Genomic DNA, 12,940 nt, shown 5'->3' on the forward strand with positions numbered 1-12,940 from the left:
TAAACAACTTTCTATTGTCACATTTAAATTTTAAAGTGTGAAAGCATGTAAGATATTACAAGCATATTAGAGTGTTCATCACAATTTAGGTTAGATTACAGGGCTTTTAGCTAGAAGTACTTTGAAACCGAAACAACTGAAAACAGATATAATGTTCTTCTTAAAAACATTAAGACTGAATAAAATTAGACTTAGTTTGAATGTTAAAAATCTCACAAGTTAAAGCTGACTTTATAAAAGGATGGTCAGACCCAAAACCCTACTTCAGTATTTTTCAGAGGACGGATCTTGAGGGTATTATGTTATGAAATAAGTCAGACGGAAAAGGAGAAAAACAGTATGTTTTCACTCACATGTGGGATATAAAACGAAAAACAACAAATGAACCAACAAAACAAACAAACAAATGAAAAACTCATAGATACAAACAACAGAATGGTGGTTACTAGAGAGGAAAGGGCTGCGGGGAGGATGAAAAGGGTAAAGAGGGTCAACTATATGGTGACAGGAAGAGACTAGACCAGGTGGTAAGCACACAATAGAGTATACAGATGTCATATTATAAAGCTGTATACCCAAAATTTATATAATGTTATTAACCAATGTCACCCCAATAAACTTAAATTTTTTAAAAAATATTTTTCAGGCCTATGAGTAACTAAAATCATTTTAAGATAAAATGTTTGGTTTCAATGATTTCATAGTATAAAGGATATTATTGATAAAAACAAAGCACTTTATAAAATTCTATCATAATATTTACTGTATTTCTAGAACCCAATAAGTGCTTTGTTATTTGAAGACTTTTTTTTTTTTATGATATGAGTTTGTTTTTTAATTCATGGAATCCCAGACAAGTACTCTGATTTTCTTCCTTATATTGTTGGTTAGAGCAATGCTCCAGGCATTTACCATGTTAATTTTTGGTGAACAGAGAACAAGATACAAAATCTACAACATTTTTTTATATTGCTATCAAGTGAGTCTAAGCAGAGAATAACATCACCTCTAACAAAAATGTTAGAGGTAAAATAATCATATTATAAATTTGTTCAATTTTATATGTTAAATTATATACATGTATCCAGAGATTCAGCTATAACTACTTTTTTAGAAAATCAAATAATTTTCAGAAAACTTACCTGCCCAGCTAAGGATCCACAAGCACCAGCAGCCCCACTGACAACCATTGTTTGATTAGATCCAGCAGTTATATGACCTTTTTCCTGTATCCCAAACAAGGAAGTCAGACCAGGCATACCTATGGCCCCAAGAAAGTATGAAAGGTGTCCATCCACAAGTTGTGGGTCTACCTAAAATGAAATATATACCTTTTAAAAATAATACCAGGGATTCCTGTTTTAAGTCAACAAAGCAGAGACAACTTATTATAAACTGAATCGTGTCCTCCTGTGGAGGAAAAAGGGGTTCTATGGAAAGTAAGCTCACAGGGTGATCTGATCCTGAATTCCTAACTGGGCGGGTCATGGGGGATAGTCATGCCCCTGGCATGTAATTCTTTAGCAGAAGGCTTATCTTTGCCTTAAGCAGCCCTGTCCATTGCTGTCCATTGTTTGTGTGCGTCTAGGTCAGCAGTTCTCAACCTTTCACAGGGGTTGCCTAAGACCATCGGAAAACACATATTTTCGATGTCTTAGGAACCAAGACACCGCTCCTCTATCCGTCTCCAGGCCCACATGCAGATACTCCCACATACGAGTACCCGGCGACCCCTGTGAAAGGGTCGTTCTACCCCCAAAGGTGTCACGACCCACAGGTTGAGAACCACTGATCTAGGTGAACAAATCTTTGAAAATAAGAGAACCACCCTCAAGAGAGCACATAATCTGGTTAATTAGCCTATAATCCAATCCCTGCCTTGCTTTCTCCCACCCTCATGTAATCTTCCTTACATTCCCTCCTTAATTTCAAAATGCATAAAAGCAGCTGCAAAACTGTTACTCTGTAGAGCATTTGAGATCTTCTCTCCTGGCATACGAGTACATCGTCAGTTTTGGCTCAAATAATCTTATAAAAATTCTCTACAGGTTTGGGCATCCTTACCTCAACAGCCATTAAAATGTCACAAAGAAATAAAATGGAAGTTTGTGTTCAGCAGTTTTAAATGGCTATCAGTTAAATCTCGTGTGTGGATAAAGGTAATGGAGAATTAAGCCTACAGTACAAAGAAAGGGCTATAGTATGCAGATATATTTCATGTAGGTAATAGTTATTTCTTAGTAAAGGCAGTATAAAAACAGTGTGAGTTACATTTGTGTTCAGCAAATATCATTTCTCCATCCCTATTCCCAAAGCACTTTCAAGTTCTCCCCAACTGCTCAATTTCCTGCAATAGCACAATGATAGGGAAAACTAGAAACTACTGAATTTTTTTTCACTTCCTGCTAAGAAATTTCTAGTTAAATGTATTTCACTAGTACCATTAAGTTGACAAATGATTGTGTAATGTCTCCCATGTCATTTGTATCTTAACAGCGACCTTTACCTGATTATAAGAATTCGTAATAAAAAATACTAACATTTTAAAAATCTTTTTACAAAGCCTTTGTCACATTTGTCATAGCATTTCATTTACACATTCACTTGTAAGACAGCTATTTTCATTATGTAAATGAGGAAACTGAAGTTTAGAAATAAAAAGTAACTTCCTTGCTAATATATATTAGGTTAAATGACATGAAGCTGCCAGTTTTTATAGGTCAAAATACACAAATATTGGTAATTTCACATGGTTCAACTTAACAGAAACTGAACTCAGGATTTCTGACATGAGATGGAATTTCAAGCACAAACCAAATGAATTTCTTAAGTCAAATGACAATTTCTCAGGAAACTTGAAAGCATAACTGTAAGGGGCTTTCTGGTTCTTAATATAAAATACATTTTGATGCTTATACCTCAGGTTTTATTTTATACATGTAAAATTTGAGAAATAAATTCACTGGTAATCTAAGGACTGTCATATACAGTTACACCCAACAGTGGAAAAGGAACAAAGGCTTTCCACATTTTTGCAGCTATCTAAAAGAAAATGTACACTGTTATCTTTTCCCTGATAACAAACAGAACTGAATGCCAAATACAAAAAGTAAGAATTACAGGGGGACAAAAAATCAGATACTTTATATTATACATCACCTTTTGAAGGCTATTTCCATCCAGAATAACCTTGGTTTGCCAGGGCCAATAGAAAGAAGTCACAAAATCACCTTTAGTAAAGTTTGTGTGTTTGCTTTCTTCTATAATCCCAACACCTCCACCATCAACCACTTGAGACAGCTGCCAAGGTGTCAAATAATCAGATCCAGTGTCTTCATTCATTCTACAACGCTAAAAAAGAAAACACTCATTCTATCTGGTAATACTGAACCAGTTTACTGATTTACCCAGTGACTCAAAGACAGGTATATAATAAGTAATGTTAAGTAAAGTGTTAGGAAACAAATAAAATTTATCTTAGTTTCTCTCTTCCTTTCAGTTATTTTTTTATCCTGAAAAAAATGTATCCCCTCTCTAATAAGTAAAGAAATACAGTTAAAAAGGAATTAAAGTATGTTCTAAAATTAGATTGTGGTGATAGTTCCATAACTTTGTGAATAGACTAAAAGCCACTGATTTATACATTTAAATGTGTGAATTGTATGATATGTGAATTATATTTCAATAAGCTGCTAAAGCTTTTATACAATTATTATACTTAAAGAAATTGAAGTAATGTTACATATATTATGCTAGCAAAAATAACACATAATACTATGCCAATGGTTTCAATGGATTGTGGCAAATTAGATACACTTACATGTTGCTGATAATATAAAACTGTCAATTTTTTTACAGAAAACAAATCAGTAACATATAGACCAGAATAGTACTCATTTCTTTTGGCCTAGCAATTCCACTTCCCCAATGGAAATAGCACAAAAAGAAATGAAACTTTTTATACAGTTGTTCATCACAATCCCTTCTGAACTCCTCTTCCTCATTTCTAAAACCTATTCCCAAAGCATTTTTAAGCTGTCCCCAATTTCTCTAGTCAATTTCTCACCAAAGCACAATGATAGGGAAAACGTCAGATCAAGCTCTATATCATATCCCTAACCTCAGGTAGATGTTATCTTTATTCCACAAAGGCAGAATGCCACAATGGCACCACACCCTTCCATGGGACTAGAGCTAAAGACTTCTGGGAGGTAGTCAAGTCTCTCTTCCTCTCTGCGGCTCACTCTTGTCTCTCTCATGAAGCCAAGATGAAGAGGCCTACAGTGTGGTCCAGGAGATGGAAATATGGAAGGCTGCTTGATTAAGGGGCCATATACGTGGTCTAGTTCAGTTCACCAGGGGAACAGGCCAAATAGGAAATTGAGGCAGAGACTTCTATGGGAATGTGCTGCACGCCTGCTTGCGTACTCCTCCATGTGTTCTAGAAAAGCAAGTGCAGCAGCCATTGGATACTGGCCAGACCAAAGACCTGACTCTTAACTTAAATAAGGCTAAGGGGGAAAGCAGAACAAGTAATTCCCTGTAGATAAGCAAATGATGTCAACATAACAGAATATTATATAACCACCACAACAATGATACTTGGACTCGATTTTCATATGAAGATATATATATAAAGTCCCTTAAATATGAAATCAAAACAGTATATACACATTAAATATAACCATGTAAAATACTGTATACACATGATGATTAAAATTAGTCACGAATCTGGAATGATATAAAATTTCAATGATACCTTTTTTCCTTTTAAAGTTCTTTTTTTATTTTAAGAACAATGTCTAGTGAAGGCAACTGATTACTTATAATTCCCAAGGGGAGGGGCACACTGTGCCATGCAGGGCCACGTGGGGAAAGAAGTGATTTTCCTCCTTCATTTAATTAATACTTAATAAGCCCCACGCTAGTCACTGGAGATACAGTGATAAATAAGACCGTTGTCTTCCAAAGTTTACTTTTTATCAGGGAAGACAGATATCCAATAACTACACAAATAAGTATTAATTATAATTAGGATAATGGTGAAAGTCAGTCAAGGTACTGTTTTGAGACAATATAAGAGAGGACTAGCCTGAGGGTTCAGGGTGATTTAACCAAAGCAAATTTCTTTAAAACAGGCTTCTAGGGCATAACCCCGGCTGGCCAAGTAAAAGGAAAGTGGGAGGACGCTTTTAGATGGAGGCGCAGCACGTATGAAGGCTTGTTTGAATTTGTACCCGGGATTTTGTTTTAATCAGGTATGGTAAGGTGACAGATGGAGACAACTGCCTTGAAGGAAGAGGCTGTTACTTACAATTCCCAAGTGGAGGGCACACCAGACCATGCAGGGCCACGTGGGGAAGCACCAGTTTGTTAGGAGGCAAAAGCAGCAAGAGGAAAGCATGGCCCAGAGTCTTTATTGTGGTTTCTGGGGGAGGGAATGGGCAAGGCAGGGTAAGCAAGCTTGAGTAACGTTAGGATTGAATAGCTGGAATACTTATGGTGGGCTCCGGCTTACAGGCATGGTCCCTAGTTGTCTGGTACTGGCTCTGAGGTAATTTAGGGCAGGGGAAATATTGGCTTGGTGTGTGAGAGTTAGATGAAGGAGATGGTTGGAGATACAGGCTTTAGATCGATTGGTTTACACATGAAAGGTATGTCCCTGGCAAGTTGTTTGTTAGCTCTAAAAATTAGCTAGCCCTGGGAAAGGCAGTCTCTCCAGGATTAGCAAGGCCTCTAAGATATGAAAGCATCATAAAATACAGAAAATATTGGGTCATCAGGAAAGTCATGATGCATTTTTGCATTGAAAAAACATAGAAAAATACGTCATGACTTTCCCAACGACCCAATAAAAAGCATAATTAATCAAGGAATGAGCAAAAAGGGGCACTGGTGTGTTATAACAGAAAGAGACCCAGAGAAGCCAGGATACAAGGGTAAGAAATAAAGCAGGTTATGGTGAGACCGGGCAGGCAAACGGGTCAGACTGTGTAGCATCTTAGGCCATATTGAGGAGTTTAGTCTTTATCACAAGACCAATGGGAAGCCATTAAATGATTTTAATCAAGGTAACATGACTAGTTGCTATTATAAAAAGATCACTCTGGCTACAGTGTGGGAGATGGTTTAAGGGGTAAAGGATACCCCATTAGGAGAGAAACAATGGTGATTCAGACTAAGTAGATGTTCTTGGAATTTACTGAGAAGTGGATTGAACTGAGAATTATGTAGGAGGTGGGCCCCATAGGACCTGATGATTAACTGACAGAACATAGAGAATGAAGAGACAAAATTCTCAAGGCACACTCAGCGCTTTCTAGCATGAAATGAGTGGATAGAGGAGCTAACCGATCCCTGAAAAAAAAGAGAATTTTCTGTTTTTGTTGTTTTGAGGTTGGGTGTGTTTAGAAGTGAAATCATGAATTCAATTCATGTCATAATCCTAGTTGTTTGATCACTTATCTACCCCTAAATCTTCGGGTCATAAATTTCTCTTCCCTGTAAGACTCTCAGAGGGAATTCTACTGAATGGGAAGTTTGTTCCAACTTAAAGAATTCTAGGAAGAACACATCCTTTTAGCTTATTTCAACTATTCCTTTTTGTTTGCTCTGTTCAATCTTTAAAACATTTCTCACCTTGAACCTTAGCTTTATTTTGGTAAAATTTGTTTTCTTAATGTACATTGCATTTATTATCCTGGGCTTAAGTGATATTCTTTACATTTTGTTCATTAGGGCATATGCAATCTTTAGATGACCTGAGCTATGTCTTTATACATTGAAGAGTAAAAGTGTTAAGAAATCCAAACCAGTCATCGTCAAGAATGGACTCTGAATACTAAATAGCACACTGTCATTTTTCTCATGAATTTGTGATAATTACAGTGGTTCCCCCTTTTCTGCGGGGGATATTACAAGACCTCCAGTGGATTCCTGAAACCTCAGATAGTCCTGATATACATGCTATCTTTTGTTCTATAATAAAGTTTAATTTATAAATTTGGCATAGGAAGAGATTAACAATAACTAGTAATCAAATAGAACAATTATAACAATCTACTGTAATAAAAGGTATGTGATATGGTATTATTAAGTAAAATAAGGGAATACCATGACAGTCGATCTGATAACTGAGACGGCTACTAAGTGACTGACAGTTAGGTAGCACATACTCGTATACAGAACCTGCCATGTAAACTGAATCAATCTGAGAGAATTTCCCATCCTAATTTACTATCTTCAAGCTTTACTTACTACTGGGAAGTGATCTGGACATTTGGAAGAGCCTGACTAAACATAAGTACTACCATTATGAAAACCTTCCTTCTACAGCATTCCTTAATAACACTAGTGAATAAAAACAAAAGCACTCTGTAATTCACATATATCAAGATATACTTCCTCAAATATCTATTAATCATGAGGATTGCACAATAAAATTAGGATGCAACATAAAAAATATGAAAATAAAATTAATTTTTACCAACTCACAAAATCCTGATTCTTACCATGTAAGGATCCACAGAAAGATAAAGAGTTTTGACTTGTACTTGTCCTTCATTGATATTATCTGGTAAATTTACTTCTTCTACTCGGAAATTTTCTGCCACTGGATTACCATTTTTTCCTAAAATATTAGGTAAAAATGTAATATCAAAAACTCACTTTCTTATATAATGATTTATTATTCTTTAAAAGGTCATTCTAGGATTAAAAGCACTACTCTCTTTTAATACAGGCATGAATAAATCTATATTGTTTTGTAATTTCTGTAACTCAGCATAAATTCTTCAAATACTTTTAATTACTCTTGATTTTCTCCAAGAAAATCCTTTGGAACATTGCTGTTAACTTCAAAATTTCTGTTTTTAAATGACTACAGGTAAATCACCTTACCTGTTTTAAAATTTATAAGGATGTCAAAAAGCGAAAAATCATAGCCAGCTTTTAAAAAATTATAAAAATTAAAATTTACAAGGTAGCAGAAACACATCAGCCAACAAAATAAAAATAAAAAGGTAAACTTTCCTTCTTCATTTTAAGAAGAAAACAAAAACTTAAATAATGTAATTTTTTTAAAAGTCTAAAAATGAGAAAATTTGAAATATGAAAAGAGAAATCTATTAGCAGATAATGCCATCACTAAAAGTGTACTCGTGTTCAATATGTTGAACATAACCAAACTTCCTATTCATTGAATCATCCCATTTCTGAGGTGGGAAGAGAATGTAAAGATTTTAATTTAACTGTTCACTTCACTAAAACTGAGGTCAGAAAAGGTAAGTAAGTGACTTCCGCATGCCACATGCTAGGTAGGTGGGAAAACCAAGGCAGCATGGGCCCAAATCTCTTAAGTTACTTCCATACCTGTTTCTATGACTCAGGTTAGATGTCAGCACAGACATAGGTCAGTGCTCTGCTCATAAAACAGAAAAGCAAATTTTAAGAATCAATTATACATACTATAAAGAAAAAACAAAAGCTACATATATTTGTAATATAACCTTTTAAATATTATAATTCTAAAATACCTTATTTTTTCAACAAATGGCCTTGATAAATTAGCACTTAAAAAATCTGAATATTCCATTGTTTAAAGAATTTCTTCTAATATCTCTGCTAGTGTTAATATCTTCCTACGTCAATTTAGCACACTGACATAACATGAATACTTTTGTTCCTCCATTTGCATGAAAACTTATCAAAGACCACAGCTGTTCATTCATCACAGATAAATACATACCAGGTCGGGAATTCAGTATCACTCTTTGTACAATCATCGTCTTGCTTGCACAGGGAATCACACAAGATTTCTGTATAAAATAATTCCTATAGATAGAAAAAAATTTTAAATCACAAGAAAGTTTTAGAATGAACAATTTAAAAATTAAAACATGAAGTACATTTGTGTTTCTGAACAAGGAAAGGAAAAAAACATATTTAGGATCCAAAAAAGATATAGTATCCTGTCAGAGTTTGCCTCCTAAAGCAAATATATGAAAACTAAGTCTAATTAGAATATTTGCTTAATAGGAACAAGTTCGTTGACAACTGAGTGGGGCAAACTGTTTTTGGCCTCACAACTCAAGCACATTCATCTTCATACCACCATGATTAAGCCTCCTGCTGTGGCTTGATTAAAAGAAAACAGCATGATATACTCTTCCAGAGCTTGCCTTTTAATCTAGTACCAAAATAAAAACACAAGCTGCTTAATTGAGATGTAACCAAATTTTCAATAATTCTCTTACTCATTTATCAAAATGGAAACTTCTTAATAGTTTGGCTGGTTATAAAAGGAAGGTCAAAGCATTTTTAAATCCTTACCTTATAGGAAATTCTGTAATATAGAATGGACAAATAAGTAAAGTATCAAGTTTATTCTGGGTATCCAATTTGAGCTAATGAAAGAAGCAAAATGAAGTTCCTGTGCTGACACTATCTGACTTGAGGGAAATAGCCCTGCTTACCTTATCCATCAGTAAAAATGAGAACAAACCTTTCACTATAAAGGAAATATTAAAAGGAAGACATTTTGATGACATTCAGGACATCAAGGGTAATACGACAACAGCTCTGACAGCCATTCCAGAAAAAAGAGTTCCAAAATTGCTTTGAAGGGTGGACTAGGCGCTGGCATTGGTGTGTAACTTCCCAAGAGAAGTACTTCGAAGGTGACCATAGTGATATTCAGCAATGAGGTAGGTAGCACTTTTTCTAGGATGAGTTCGCGAACTTAATTGTCCGACCTCATATGTATTAATATTTACAATCTCACTGGTTGTGACATTAATGGCTAGTTGCCTTCAATATCCATTCTCTTCTTATGGACACAATGTTGTCCAGCTAAAAGATTGCATTTCCCAGTTTCCCCATAAAACAAATCCCAGACATAATCCCATTTCAACTAAAAAAATCCCTCAGTTATGCATCTCTGATAACAGATTGTTTTAAACATAAACACTATGCCATTAAGCTAACAGAATTAATAGTACAGGTAATTCCTCAACATTATTTAATACCTAGTGCATTAGTGCAAATTCCGATTAAAGATGTCTTTTTACAGCTGTTTCATTAGAACCAAAATTGAAGGTCCACATACTACATTTTGAGCCTTCTCTCCTTTTTTATTTCATGCCACTGATTGAAGAAACATGTTTCTTTATTCTTTTGTCTATAGAATGTCCTTTGATTGCTTCCTCGTGGTGTCATTTACCTCTTTCCTTTATCTCCTCCCTTACCCTTGACTGGTTAGATCTAAAGATATAATTAGATGCAGGTTCAATTTTTTAGACAAGAATCTTTTAAAATGGTGCTGTGTGCATCCTATTTCATCACATCAAGAAAACCATGTCTTGTAAAGCTAAATATATTCAATATTTCTATTGAATTACATTGTGTATAAATTATGTAAGGATTAAAAAGCAAAGATTTCCAAATTGATGCTGAGTCCAAAGATAACTGCACTTAAGTGGTTATTAAAGCACCATGATGACTAAATTTTCAATTAAAGGAGTTTTTCCAAATGAAGTTGCAAATTTGTCCACTTCCCTAATCACTTTCAATGTATGCTTTATTTCTTTAAATTATAGATTTGTCCAAATACTGCTGCTAAGCAAGAAAAGTACACCTTTAAGGTTCTCTCCCTCTGTATTAAATTAGAAAGTTTTCAAGTGTCAAATACAATTAATTAATATAGGATAATCACACAATATCCCTTGATAGCACAACAAATTTAAAATATAAAAAACTGAATTTAGTTACAAAATTAAAACTGAAAATATGGCACACCAGGTTCTAGATATGAAAGGGTGGTGGTGGTGTTAAATTCATCCAAAGTGTGTGTGTGTGTGTGTGTGTGTGTGTGTGAGTGGGGGGTGAGGGGACTCTTTACTGACTGACATTAAGCAAATCACATTTGCCTGGTATGATATTAAGTGGGTTACTAATTAGTGCTAAGTAATATTCTAAAACAATACCAGATCAATGATCAACTGAAAAATTCATTCTGGTGCCAGTCATAAAGAGTGTGTTATTTAAATGTCTACCTTGCAGCCTAATATAAGCGAGAGGGCACTGAACTAGGAGGAGCAGAGTACAAGTCCTGGTTCTAACCAGGTGGGATCTTATTAATTTATTAATACACTCAGCCTCTTTCCTGGGCTAACGACTTTATAGTCATTACTGCGTTTAACCCCACCACCCAATAACCCTATGAGGTTGGTACTGTCAGCGTCCACATGTTATAGAGGAGGAAAGGGAGGCACAGAGAAGGTGAGTAACTTGCCCATGATTGCACAACTCGTAATGACGACACTGGGACCCATACTCAAACACACCATTTACATGAGCTTCCTAACACCGTTTAAGAAAACATTTCTCTATCCTGATCTCGTTCAGTTATTTTGCCACAAACGACTCTGCTGACCACGGCCTTCTTATAAAACATGGAAATTCCTGGGATTTCCTCAACTCTTTCTGGGCAGCCGCCATCCTCTCCTTTGAGTCTTCGGGTTCCTCCTTCCTCTGCCCAAGTCTAACCCGTAGTGACTCCTGCATGATTCTTCTCTTTCTCAGCGACCTCACCTTCCTCTATGGCTCCCACTACCATCCACTCATGTGAAAATTACTACGAACCTGCATCCACAGCCCCGAATTTCAAGCTGACTTCCCAGATTGTAAGCGCCAGAATAGGGATTTTTATCTGTTGTTCAACTATTTATGTCCATGCCCTATGCCTGGCACATGGTAGGTAATCAAAAACTGTGTGAAATGAACGTCCCAGAGGCACCTTAAACACAATTATGTCCAATCCTGAGGTTGCTTACAATTCTATTTAAAAACAAAAAACACCTGCTTCTGCTTCTTCTCCAGCATTCCCTACTCAAACGTCCTAGGTATAATGCCAGTAGTTCCAGGAAGAAGCCTGGAGGTCACCCTAGCTCCTGGGTCCTTCCTCACCCCGAAGATCCGACCCAAACACGGGTTCCCTACCCCCGCCCCAGGCGGGACTAGCGATCGCCGCCGGTCACTCACCGCCACCGAGCGCCGTAGAAAATATCGCGTTGTTTGCAGGGCTGTAAGCAGCTCACTGCGCGACTTCGGCTCTCCAACCGCAGTACGCAGGCGCACGACTAGATCTCTGCTCTTCGCCTCCTAGCCTCCCAGGGGCGGGCTTGGGAAGTTTCGGCCTGTTTCCTTGAGTGGCGGGGAAGGTCAGACAGCTATAGGACAGTCACGTGTCTGGGCAAAGCGTATCAATAAATTAATCATGACTCGTGCCCTATGGCCTTGCCTTGTGCCTGAACCCGAAAAGCAAATTGTTCAGCCTTGACCAGGAGTTCACTTCTAGCAATCCTTGGAGTAATTTTATTCGTTTTATGAACTTCTCCCTGAGCCTTGGACTGGAAAATTGCAGTGAGAGGGGCCATCAGGCCTACCCCTCGTTGTTTTATGGATGGGGAACAGACTGGGAGAGCTGATGTGATTGGACCACCCACCTTTCATCTGGTAGGGGACAGTGCTGAGATTAAAACAGTCTCTCCACACTGCTGGCCCAGGGCCCCTTCCTGGTTCTTTAAGGCAGGGCTGTCTCTTCTTTCACAAAGCATCCCGAATTCCTCAAAGATAGTTTATCTAGTGTGGTCAGATTTCTCAGTTTCATTAATTATTAATTGCTTCCCTTTTTGCCGAACTGGGTTCAGCAAGGTTTATTTCTAGGACAGCTTTGGTTCCCCAGGGACCCTAACAGAGACCATCCTGATTAGGCAGGTGAAAGAATTGCTTTTTACATTATATTCATATCAAAGCTAATCGCTCAGCACAAATAATGGTATTCAGTAGCTGAAAGATGGCTGGAATGGTGAGCAAGGGAGTAAGAATCATTAAACAGGGAAGAGCTCCTAGTTATTTCACCTCTGAAATTTCTACTTTGAGG

The 12,940-nt window shown here is 36.7% G+C and overlaps 1 protein-coding gene across 3 annotated transcripts; it reads right to left on the minus strand.

The window, feature by feature from the left end:
- Positions 1-1,103: 1,103 nt before the first annotated feature.
- On the minus strand, positions 1,104-12,143 carry PTGR2 (prostaglandin reductase 2). Of its 3 annotated transcripts, none has more exons than XM_019640383.1 (5): positions 12,040-12,143; positions 8,747-8,832; positions 7,512-7,630; positions 3,160-3,351; positions 1,104-1,313 (listed from the first exon to the last, which is right to left on the minus strand). In XM_019640383.1, the coding sequence occupies exons 2-5, from the start codon at positions 8,781-8,783 to the stop codon at positions 1,119-1,121; spliced, it is 543 nt and encodes a 180-aa protein (XP_019495928.1). In that variant the 5' UTR covers positions 8,784-8,832; positions 12,040-12,143; the 3' UTR covers positions 1,104-1,118. The 3 variants fall into 3 exon arrangements, with proteins under 3 accessions (XP_019495928.1, XP_019495931.1, XP_019495930.1); XM_019640386.1 differs by lacking the exon at positions 12,040-12,143 and adding an exon at positions 11,857-12,031; XM_019640385.1 differs by lacking the exon at positions 12,040-12,143 and adding an exon at positions 11,641-11,821.
- Positions 12,144-12,940: the final 797 nt, after the last annotated feature.

The sequence above is a fragment of the Hipposideros armiger genome, unplaced genomic scaffold (genome assembly GCF_001890085.2).
Source record: "Hipposideros armiger isolate ML-2016 unplaced genomic scaffold, ASM189008v1 scaffold_49, whole genome shotgun sequence".
In the NCBI taxonomy this organism is placed as follows: Eukaryota; Metazoa; Chordata; class Mammalia; order Chiroptera; family Hipposideridae; genus Hipposideros; species Hipposideros armiger.

Excerpts from the sequence above, each read along its gene's own strand:
- PTGR2 (XM_019640383.1), bottom strand. The coding sequence starts at position 8,783 with ATGATTGTACAAAGAGTGATACTGAATTCCCGACCTG. Across the intron at positions 7,631-8,746 it reads GATACTGAATTCCCGACCTG|GAAAAAATGGTAATCCAGTG; the intron begins GTATGTATTTAT and ends CTAATATTTTAG. Across the intron at positions 1,314-3,159 it reads ATGGAAATAGCCTTCAAAAG|GTAGACCCACAACTTGTGGA; the intron begins GTGATGTATAAT and ends ATTTCATTTTAG.